Source organism: Pelophylax lessonae (genome assembly GCF_965119305.1).
Source record: "Pelophylax lessonae genome assembly, chromosome: 11".
NCBI lineage: Eukaryota > Metazoa > Chordata > Amphibia > Anura > Ranidae > Pelophylax > Pelophylax lessonae.
The window spans coordinates 200,345,482-200,357,688 of NC_138778.1; the positions used below are offsets into that span (position 1 = coordinate 200,345,482).

Below are 12,207 nucleotides of genomic sequence, written 5' to 3' on the forward strand. Positions count from 1 at the left end.
CACTAGTTTTATGTTGTCTTTTATTTTTGTAAAAAAAAAAAAAAAAAAAATGACGTTTTATTACTCAGATAAATACATTATCTATACCAGTGATCGTTAACTTGTGATCTGGCCGACTTTTCCGGCTCATCAGCTATCCTTATTGTTAGTGTATTTTATGTGTGGCCCAAGGCAATTCCTCTTCTTCCAATGTAACCCAGGAAGGTCAAAAGATTGGACACCCCTGCTCTAAACTATCAAGGTAATTAGCTTTCTTATTTTTCACTACAGTGTTACTTCACCTCAAATAATCACATAATATCTATTCTAAAATTTAGAGTTCATGCAAAACATAAAACAAGCCCAAAACTCACCCGGTCTCCAAGGTAGCTTCGTGGAGCGTGCCAATAGAACTCCTGGTAGACATCAGGAACGTCTCTCAGATCTGCTTCAACGAGGCCCTCACCAGGCCTCTCCAAGATCTCCACTTCCTGTCGATCTCCTCCAACCAGAACCCATCGCCGCATGTCACTAAACTGCAGGAGATCAACATGACAAACAAGTCATTGGATATGAGAGGAAGAAAGAGAACCACTGGACTTTATGTTCAAAAACCCAGACTACTGGTACTTACAAATAAGCTACATGGGGCACATTAAATTTAGTACAACTTGTATTAGCTCTAAATAACCTTAAATGTTCTAAATACATATCCGCTGTGTTTTGTCAAGTCCAAAGTCAGCGCAGCCCTCTAGCAGGGAATTCTAGAGCACTTCATGCTTCCTTCTGCTGACCAGCTTTATGGAGATGCAGATTTCATTTTCCAGCAGAAACTGGCATCTGCCCACACTGCCAAAAGTACCAATACCTGGTTTAATGATCATATAATATATAAATAATTTACTTTTCTGAGATACTGAATTTTGGGTTTTTACTAGCTATAAGCCCTAATCATCAAACCATCAAATCATCATAACAATCATTAAAAGAAAGAAATGCTTGAAATATATCACTCTATGTGTAATGCATCTATATAAAATATATGTTTCACTTTTTGAATTAAATTACTGAAATAAAATAACTTTTTGATGATATTCTAGTTTTATGAGATGCACCTGTATACCCACATTTGGCCTCTTGTTCTGGTGAAACACCAATATCACACTGTATAAAGTTAAAGCCCCCATTTTAATATCTGCCGAGGGCTCCATATGTCTAAAACCAGGCCTGTCACCAAGACACGTAAGCACTCTTGTACTAAGCCATAATTTACAGCGTATGGACGGACAGCTGTTACTGTGGTGCCCGGGAGTTACAGCTGCAGCATACGTTTGCCCTTAGGAATACATTGCAGAAATCACCATGTGCGCCTATACATATATAACCACTGGCATTTGCTTGTGCACAAGTGTGCAAATGTAAAACTTTACATTTTAAAAATGACGCCTATATAGGTGTGCGTGTAAACACCAGTGTCGGCAGTTATGGTGTTTTCTGTAATGCATTCCTATAGGCAAAAATATTCTGCAGCTGGGGCTCCCAGGTGCCACAACCACTGCTGTGTTTTACTCTGTATTCCCATATGTTGTAAATTACATCTGTGTGCAAGTGTCTTTAAGAGAGGGAATCTACTGTGTGGGGACACAGACAGAAATAAAAAGAGAAGGGTTCTAATCCCTCAACACTTTATCTAAAGTGTAAAAAAAAATTATGATTTAGATACACTTCAGTATGAACCTGTTAGGCCTCTAAATCATTTAAAGATGTTGTCTGAGAGCAGAGACTGCCATGTGTGCATGCTATCAGGGGAGGACTGGGCCAGGGGGCAGGGGGGAAATTGCCCCCCGGGCCGCTCTGATGCCCTGTAAAAAGGCTGCACTGCTTCTGCCACAGACATGCCTAAAGGATTCCTGGAGAAGAGAAGTAAAAATTCCCCACTGCTGACCTACTGAGTGTGGGATGAAGACAAGGAAAGAGCGCAGGCCTCCCCCCCAGCATGGATGATGTAAACTGTGTCTCAGCAGAGGCCGGTTCCATGCCGAGTTCGGGCCAGTGAGTAGAGAGTACCTGCAGTGGAGCTTCAGCCTGCAATGGGGGTCAGGAGGAGGCCAGGAAGAGGGAGATTGGGAGGGGGGCTGAGTCGCTGCACCATGGGCCTCTGGTTTGAACATGCCCCCTGGGCCAAAATTTGCCAGGCAGTCCCTGCATGCTATTATCTTTATTAGATAGAAAACCCTCTTCTGGGTCCTCCTTTGACATTATGTACAGATCCTATCATTTATATTTATCTGTAAACTAAATTTCATCATATGTAAAGGTATAACCTCGCGCTTATGGTAGGTGTAATATCAATATTACTGAATGTTGAATTTAAATAATATCAGATAATATAAGTGGTGAGTAGCTGCCTGCTGCAAATTAAAGTGCTAGTGCCTTTAAAGTGGTTATGAAACAAAGTGTTGCAGCGCTGCTTTTCTTAATACTCTAAATAGTGCAAATAATGTCAACTGTGCAACATATTGCAGTGATATCCTATTTTGCTTATTTTGCACTGTTCTAGGATATCACTGCAATATGTTGCACAGTTGACATTATTTGCACTATTTAGAGTATTAACAAAAGCAGCGCTGCAACACTGTGTTTCATAAATTTCATCATGCATATAAAAATAAAAGATGGAAAATAGGACAATGGTCTTTCTTACTGTGGTTGAACTGTACAGAGAGGACAGTTTTACCTGAGAACGATACTTGGATGAAGTATGGCACCGATCTGTGGCTCCAAAACAGAAGCAGCGAGTGCAACCCTTCGGATTATGTGCATCAAGATAGAAAGTTCCCAGACGACAGCGGTCACAAGTTGGACCCTCCACATTTTCCTAAATGCAGTTATAAGCTTAAGTTAGCAACATCAGTCACTTATATAAATGGAAGATGACCTTACATCCTATATCAGCATTTCTAAACCTTTTCAACATAGAGGAACCCTTGAAATATTTTTCAGGTCTCAGGGAACCCCTGCTAAAAATTATTATATTTAAAACTCATGATACATCAGTGTGATGGTCAGTGGGATGAATACTCCTTGCACTTGTGGACACTGGGAAGAATTACCTTCTTCCAGATAGCTAAAAAGATCAATGGTGTCAGGGGGAACTTATCCGAACCTTACCCAGAAACTGCCCATTGCTCAAGGAACCCCTAGCAACCTCTGAAGGAACCCTAGGGTTCCACGGAACCCTGGTTGAGAAACACTGTCCTATAAGGTCAAAATCCACCAATATCCACCCAAAACTGAGACTCACTTGTGAATTTACCCAACCACATAATTTATGTCTGGACCATTTATTGGATTAGTAATGAGAACTGTGATTGTTAATAACATATTCATATTTGTTACTGTCAAACATATTTGTTTGACAGTACAACACACATACAGTAGAAGACTGTTTGGCCAAACATGATTTGTTAGAATATTTTTGCAGTTAACCAGCAAGTGGAAACCAGTTGGGTTTATATATACTTTAAGGTTATTTTTGATGTAATGTTCAAATTTTTACACGCCTTTACTATATTTCCATATGGATATATCATATTGGAGGTTTAAAGTATTCTTTTCACTACTGATATTTATTTCACTACAATTACTCCACCTCCCTTAACATAAACTGCTGGCTCAAATACAAATACGAGAGATGTTCGTTTTTTAAAGCTTCTAACTTTTGTTGCCAGCGGTTAAGACATTAATGGCTGTGTGTTGAGTTATTTTGAGGGGACAGCAAATTAAGGGCTCTTTCACACGGATGTTCCGTATGTTCGTATATCACTCCATCCGTTTGTGGGTGATTTACGGACATAATGAATGTCTATGGGATTGCGGATGTCAGCGGATGACCATCCGCTGACATCCGATTTTCGTCCTTTCAGTTCTGTTCCGTTTTTTGGAATGGAACAGAACCCTATTTTTGTTCCGTTTAAAAAAACAGAAAGGAAGCAAAATCGGATGTCAGCGGTGTCATCCGCTGACATCCGAAATGCCCATAGACATACATTATGTCCGTATATCATCCGCAAACGGATGGGATGATATGTGGACATACGGAGCGGATGACACAAGTGTCATCCGCTCCGTGTAAAAAAAAAAAAGCACCGGAGCGGAAAAAAAAACCTGAACGGCCGTGTGAGAGAGCCCTTACACTGTTATACAAGCTGTACACTCACTACTTTACATTGTAGCAAAGTGTCATTTCTTCAGTGTTGTCACATGAAAAGATATAATAAAATATTTACAAAAATGTGAGGGGTGTACTCACTTTTGTGAAATACTTTACATTTTCAAATAACCTGATAGATGTCAGTTCAAATGTACTTTATTTGCTATAGTGCTCATGTTGAGCATTTTGTCGATTTTGTTACTGTAATGCACATTAACAAAAAGTGTTTTTTGTAAATACTACATTTTTTCTGAAGTGCTGACCTTGCACAGGCACTGCCCAGTGAGAGAGTCACATATGCCGGCTTCGGTGCCCACTCTGTTGCAGTCACATGGTTTGCAGTTGGGGTATCCGTAAAACCCAGGAGCGCATTTCTCACATCGCCGTCCCATAATGTTTGGTTTACACCTACAATAGGAAATGTGTGAAGAGAAGATGAATAGTGATACCGAGTCTTATGGATGCTTTCCTCTGGGATTCCTGATGTTACTTATGTAACTTTTTTTCAGATGTAAATTATGGTTCACTTTAACAAAACAAGAGAGAAAGACCTTTTAAAGGTCTGTCCTTTGGTCGGGTTCAGACCTCACAGCCTTTGAAGAAACGACATAATGGATCTGATTTTAAGAGTTCAGAGCCCATAATAAACTTTATTACCCTGACAGATTTATATATGAAGCGCCCTCCTATATAACAATGAATGGGTTCTTAGTAGGTGATAGCCCACCCAAGCATATAATAGTGGCAGACAATGGGTTGACAATATCTTAGCGGGTGGTGTCTACACAAAACAGAAACAACAATTTTGTTGTCTGAATTCATGGTGAAATGCACCCTGAAAATTCCATTTCAAGCAGTGACTTTGCTGAGGAAATTCGGCATCAGAGATAGGACGTCTGTGATTTGATAAGCTGAGGTATGGACAAAGCAGAAACTAGAGGTCACAGTGAGATGATGGAAGCATAAAAAAGTCTGGATGAACAGAACCATAATCAAGGATCTGCCCGTCTCCCCAGCCTTGTATCACTAGGCCTGATTTATCAAACTAACATACCCATCGATCAGATAATCTCAGCTATTCAGTATTACAATGGGAGTGGTAGAATCAAATAGTTTTTTTCAGGGAAAATAAGAATAGTACTTTATATACATACTGAACAGCTTGCTACAAATAGAAATGTATTTCAAAGGAGAGTATGTGTGTCCTGAGCCAGATCATCAACAAGGAAATCTTGGCAAGAACTCAAGTCTTGGAGGATGCCTAGGGGAGGCAGCTACAACTTTCATGTTTCTGCAGTAAACCCGTAAGATACCACAATTGCTCAAAAGTCGTGAACCTGCCTTTCACTTCAAAAGAAATTATGTACTGTATTTTTTGGCGTATAAGACTACTTTTGAACCTCAAAAAAATCCCCCAAAAATGGGGGGTCGTCTTATACGCCGAGTATAATATCTCCAAGGTAACCTAAGTATAAGTATTACCGGTAGATGTAATCTCTCAAGACGCTGGCTGTGTGGGAATCCTGTACCGGTATACCGTATGTACCGTAGCTTTGGCTACATACAGTATACCGCGCTGAGCCAATCAGGGAGAGCGGTGTATTCTATTATTGAATGCAAAGCCTGCTGGGATTGGCTGAGTAACATCAGCCCGCCTCTCTGACTCAAGCTTTGCATTCAATAATAGAATACATCGCTCACGGTGATTGGCTCAGCGCGGTATACTGTATGTAGCCGAAGCTACAGTACATACTGTATACAGGTACAGGATTCCCGCACAGCCAGCGTCTTGAGATTACATCTACTGGTAATACTTAGGGTACCTTGGAGATATTATGAGAGATTACAAGTATTACAGTACTGGGGTACCTTGGAGATCTATGAGAAATCTGATGTTTTTCAATGGTGTTGCCTTGCTTCGGAAGGGGGGTAGTCTTATACGGCGAGTATAGACCAAAACCTATGTTTTAACTTGAAAATTAGGGGGATCGTCTTATACGCCCAGTCGTCTTATACGCCGGAAAATACGGTACTTGCAAGCAATTGGCGTCTGATGGGGTGGATCTTGCCAGTACAGACAATGCAAATGGAACACCTTAAATAGGGCCCAATTCTACTTTAATCAATCTCTGCACGGGTCCCACAGCAAACCACCAGTTTCCCCAGTTAAGATTTGAAAATAAAACAAAGAATCAAAATAGCTGCTGTGGGCAACAGAACATTTGAAATCATGCATGGTGCCCAATGAGGGTGGTTGAATTTGCCATTGTTGCCGTTACATGACATAAAATCACATGCCTATGTCAGGATTAGGTATCAAGGGTTTTGGAAGAAAGGAACTTGCTTTTGTCCTAAATGGAAGTTAGCACACAATACCCAGCGTATCAGGAAAATTGTGCCATCACTTACGTGCACTGTCCTGTCTGGATGTCACAGCTAGGCTCGGTAAGGTTCTGTAGTCCAGTTTTAGAACAATCACACTCCTCACACCCAACCAGAGGATGGCAACCAAAGGTCTGCGGCTGACAAACTGTGCAATCTGGCTTCACAGTACGGGGAGGGCAAATACACTGTCCAGTCACCTCGTCACACAGACGTGATCCACACTCACATGCTGCAAGAGAGGAAAAAAAACATGGGTAAGTCACTCACTCATCGTTCTGACAATAAAATATTGAAATATATAGATTAAAGATGCCCTATCAATTCCCGCCTGCAAGCAACAATGAGACCCTTGTGCTCATCTCATTTATACAGTATATGTTGGGCTTTATAACCTTGACCTTTGAATTAAAATAGTGTTTATACTGCAATATAATGAACAAAGCCGGGTTTACGTGCCCACTGCACAGGTATTCTGGAATAGTTTCTAGACTCAAAGAAATAGAGTGCAGGACAAAGGAACTTTGTTGGATGCTACAAGGACTTAAAGTAGAAGTCCACCTTAACACTAAAATCCCTGCATCTACAGACATCCACGATCTAACACTAACCTATCTAGCCATGTAAAGAAGAAATCCATATACATATCTTTTTTTAAGTCGATCTGATCCAATCCCACCTTAAGCTTTCAGCCGCGGGAGCAGAGGACACATCTGACAACGGAAGCCCCGGAGTATTTCTTGGGTGACGTCACTCCCCATTCATTTCACAGCCATTGTCAGCTGTGTCCTCTGCAGAGCTTCCGCAGCTGGAGGCCAGATCGGATTGGCTTTAAAAAAGGTATGCATACTGATTTCTTCTCTACAGGGCTAGATAGATTAGTGTTAGATCGTGGATGTCTATAGATGCAGGGATTTTAGTTTTAGGGTGGACTTACACTTTAATTATAACATTCTCTAAATAACCCCTTTAACTTAGAATGTAATCACCACACCAAAACAAAAGGTTTGCCCTTGTACAACGGTTTCACTGGAACTTACGCCTGCAGTCAGGGAATCCCCAGAATCCTGTGGCACAACGTGAACAATCTCTTCCAATCACATTGGCTCTGCAAGTGCACTGTCCTCCATAAGGCTCGCATGATGTGCCCAGGGAGCCAGCCTCATGGCAGTTGCAGGACTGGGCACCATTGTTGTAGAAGAGAGACAGAGAGATGGCGGCATCTCGGCAGAATTTAGACGTAGTTGGACTGGTGGGGAAAGAGACAAATAAAAATTTTGGCAAGTCCCCATTTTGTCTATCTGAACAATTGGGGAAAAAATAAATGTAGTTACCTGCTCTGGAAGCTGTTGGTACTGCACTGACTGATAAAACTGTATGATTTGTCCAGTGGTTCTTCCACCAGATAGCTGGAGCTAAAACTATCCTCTGGTATCACCAGTATGTACTCCTAAAACACAGATTGTAAGCATATTGGTCAGACCTCATCATTACACAGTACTGTACCTTACTTTCATTGACAGCATTATCTTGCCTAGAAATTCAGTGTAACCTACCAGCCATATGATCTTTCCATCTGGTACATGTACGGTGACTGTGATGTCACTGTCAGTCATGCCCAGGATGGCCTGATCTTCAGACAAAACCAAACTACGGCAACCAAAACCATGAGGGCAATATGTGGCATTGGTAGAGCCTAGGGAGAGAAAACGTGCTCAATTACATTTATGTCAATAAAAGTAGATGACATCCATGCCTATTTCACTGAACATGTCTATACCTGGCTCATGACCTTTAAACACCCATAATCCTTACCTCGCCAAACCCGGCCACCATGCACCTGTACCTCCACAGTAAATGATGGTTGAGAGGGTTGATAGTAGTGAATCATGAAGGCATAACGCCCTGGCGATGGAACGCGTCCGTTATAGGTCACCGTTGTCTGCTTTTCCAGAGACAATAGAAAAGAAAAGTATTTTACTAAAGAGATTGCATTGGGAAATCTGCTGAAATTGCAATCATGAAGAGTAACCTCCGATATTAGATGACTTTGAGATTGGGCAGCTATCAATATGTGTTGATGGTGTTAATCCCTTGGGTCCTTGGACAGTCTAAAGGCCTTCTTACCTGCCATAATTCTGTTGCTGTCCGCCAGGGAGTTTCATGTCCCCCCAGCCCCCCCCCCCACCTTTATGTGTTCCAAAATTTAACATTTTGTCAAATATAAAGTAAATAAAATTCTAACAGGGATGGTGGAAACCTTTTATTATTGGCATAGCATGTGTACAGACTCAGGAAATCAGAGATCTCATCAACAATATCTCTGAGAGATAGAGGAAATTGTCAGAAATTATTTCTTCAGCATGTACAAAAACAAATAGTAACAGATTTTGGTACACTAACTTTTAAAGAAAAAGACTCATGTCAATGTTTTTTATTGTGTTCGGTTCCCCAGGGGAATAAGTACATGTAGTTCTTTGTCTCATCCTCTTATGTGCTGCCTAAGGCTAGCTGTGAGGTCAGACAAGGGCTTCCCTCCTCCCAACATGCTCCTTGAACAGAGCAAACCTCCTCCTTCCACAGCCGTCCAACAACGCAGGTAGCAAGGAGGCAGAAGCTTTGACAAATGTTACTTTTCTCTATCTCAAACACTTGCCAGAGAGAAGCATCTCATGAAGAATGAAGTGGGGAGTGGAGACTGTCTGCTAAAATGTTTAAGGCAAGCGGGCAAGTGCTTGGAGAATAGTGCTGTTTGCCAAAGTAGCAATCACCTTGCTACCTGCGTAGTTGGATGGCAATAGAGGTAGAAGAGGTGCTCTATATGGCCTTTAGTGATCGACCGATTATTGGCAAAGCCGATATATATGGAGGGCTGATATGCACTTTCCCCGATATATCGGAATCGGTCACCAAGGTGACCGATATTGCTGATATTTCGGAAAGTGCTTGTACCGGAGTGATGCCTGCAGCTAGAGGCATCACCCCGGTACCGGCGTCCATAGCCGACGGTCAGCTGTCTTGTAATGACAACTGATGTGGCTGAGAAGCTGCTCGGCTGTCATTACAAGGAGTGGGAGGGGACGTCCCCCCCTCCTGCCGCATTCTGCGGCTCGCCCGGGTCTCCCGTCCTACTGGGAGACCCAGGCAACCAGCTTGCACGGCCGCCGAAGACCTGATCAAAGCCGCATTCGGCTCTGATCGGGTCTTCATGTAAAAACCCAAAAGTGATGTCATGACATCACTTACGGGCAATGTTCCCTTTAAACTGCGCGCCTGCGCGGCAGCGCAGTCTAAATGACGGTCCCGCGCAGTACAATGTCAGACGGCGCAGCCACGCAGTGCGCCGCGAGAGCCCGCCCATTGTGTTACAATAGCGAATGAAAATTCGCTATTGTCACACGGATCCTCCTCCTGGCCAATCAGGGAGCGGGTCCTCCCGCTTCCTGATTGGCCGAAAGGCATACCACCCCCATGCCATTGGCCGAGGTCCGAGGAGGAGGCGGGAGGACTGAGAAGATGTAGGGACGCGGGAGCCGGGACTAAAGAGAAGCTGCTGTGACTCGTCGACTCGTGAGGTAAGTGCACGGGTCGTAGGTGGAAGATTTTATCATTGTTTCCTCTTCTGTATATCCAATGCAAAATTATTTACAGGTTCTGGTAAACCTCACTTCCTTACTCGGGGTTCTTGGGTATCTGTAAGATCTGACACTGGTTAAAATATTTATACAGTGCATTCTTTACTAAGAGTTCATTAAACATTTCTGTGCATTGCTATGTTCAGTATATTATACACACTTGCTGTGTGGTGTTGCAAATGGTTTCTACACTGGTGGGTGAGCCAGTGCTCCCATCACCTTTTTTAACATTTGGGAATTAGCGAAGGCTTTTTTTTTTTTTTTTCTATGGTAAATACACCAGTGGTTTTCCAAAAATAGTTTGTTGCCAGCATGTGCTGCTGTGGCTGGAGCTTACACAAGGCTGCAAATTGTCTCCCCACCCCCTGGGAGGGCACTAGGCCGATTGCCAAGCTCCAGGGTTGTCACACGCACCTCCATACCCAGAAGTACTGCACTTATCTGATGTTCAAATACTCTTCTCCCATCTATCGATCTGTACACTTTTAAAGTCCATACATCAGTCCCCATAGTTTGAGTAGCAGCAAAATTCTGCCAATAGCTAGCAGTCATTGGTCAAAACTGTCATAGGATGGCACTAGACCAATCACCAGGGATGTCACCTGCACCTTCATACCCAGAATTACTAGGTTTTTTCTTCACTCCTGTCAGCTAAATGGAGCAGTGGGGATTCGGGGGGGGGGGGGGGGGCTGGGACGGGACGCTGGCATCTCTGCATTGATTGTGGGCAATGCTGTGGGCACTCTGCAATGTATTGGGGCATTGCTGTGGTACTCTGCAATGTATTGGGGCATTGCTGTGGTACTCTGCAATGTATTGGGGGCATTGCTGTGGTACTCTGCAATTTATTGGGGGCACGCTGGCCACTCTGCATTGACATCCCCCCATTGCTCAGTCTAAAGTTTGGCGCTCAGAAATTTTTTTATTTGCTCAGCACAGTAAAAAATTAGAGGGAACATTGCTTACGGGTACTCGGCGCCAGATTAAAAAAAAAATGACAGCATTCAAAACAGCAAAACTTTTGCTTTTAAGTGCAGAGGAGGGGTTTGGGGTCTTTTAGACCAGTGGTTCTCAATTCCGGTCCTCGGGACCCACTAACAGGCCAGATTTTAAGTATTACCTTGGGGAGATGCAGACTAGAATACTGCAATCACAGAGCAGCAAATGGGATCACCTGTGATGTAATTTAGTTATCTTGCAAACCTGGCCTGTTGGTGGGTCCCGAGGACCGGAATTGAGGACCACTGTTTTAGACCCCCAGATCCCTCCACAATAGTACCTGTCAAGTATTTTTTTTTAAATGTACGAAAAATATCGGCCGATACCGATATGCAATGGGCAAAATATCAGTATCGGTATCGGCAATGAAAAACCGATATCGGTCGATCACTGATGGCCTTGCAAAAGGATGGCTTTGGAGGGAGAAGGGGTGCTCTATATGGCCTTGCAGGTAGCCTTAGAGAGTTAGGCAAAGTACTACATGTACCTTGTGCTCCTGGGAATTCAATAAACTAAAACAAGTAGTAGTGAGACGACTTCTTTAAAATCGACAGACTCAGTTACCATTCCTCTGAACATTACTGTTACTGTCACCAAACTCTACAACCTAACTTTCTTATTAACTATAAAATAGGCAAAGGTGGGGATGTAGGGTTTAAATATATGACATTACTGTGCATATACAGTACTTGCACACATTTAAAGCAAACAACAATGTAAAAGGCAGAGTAAACTATCTCAACCATACATCAAAAAGTAAATGACATGTCAAACCTAGTTAATTCTTATAAATTATTGTACCGCATCACCCTTTTCAATTCATTAGTTACTAAGCTTTCTGGCCAGGATATCTAAACTCAAGGCCAAAGTGCAACCTTTTTGCAGCTTTCCGATCCACAGTTTTGGTGACTGCATTCAGGCAATGCGATCTATCAAGTACGATTTTCTACAGAAAAAATACCTGTTGATTTTGCCCGAAATACAGTGTTCTTGTCACTT

The 12,207-nt window shown here is 42.6% G+C and overlaps 1 protein-coding gene across 4 annotated transcripts in view; it reads right to left on the bottom strand.

Moving 5' to 3' along the window:
* LAMA5 (laminin subunit alpha 5) overlaps positions 1–12,207 on the bottom strand; it is a gene marked incomplete at its 3' end in the record, with an annotated part of 234,335 nt that overhangs the window by 58,760 nt on the left and 163,368 nt on the right. For 2 of the 4 annotated variants that reach the window (XM_082271619.1, XM_082271617.1), the window contains exons 31-38: positions 8,390–8,516; positions 8,131–8,270; positions 7,909–8,024; positions 7,615–7,823; positions 6,602–6,806; positions 4,456–4,600; positions 2,717–2,857; positions 354–515 (exon numbers count right to left, since the gene is read on the bottom strand). In XM_082271619.1, the coding sequence (XP_082127745.1) occupies positions 354–515; positions 2,717–2,857; positions 4,456–4,600; positions 6,602–6,806; positions 7,615–7,823; positions 7,909–8,024; positions 8,131–8,270; positions 8,390–8,516 (1,245 nt within the window). Of the gene's footprint in view, positions 1–353; positions 516–2,716; positions 2,858–4,455; positions 4,601–6,601; positions 6,807–7,614; positions 7,824–7,908; positions 8,025–8,130; positions 8,271–8,389; positions 8,520–12,207 lie in introns of all 4 variants that reach the window. The other 2 variants (XM_082271618.1, XM_082271616.1) reach the window with 1 other exon arrangement.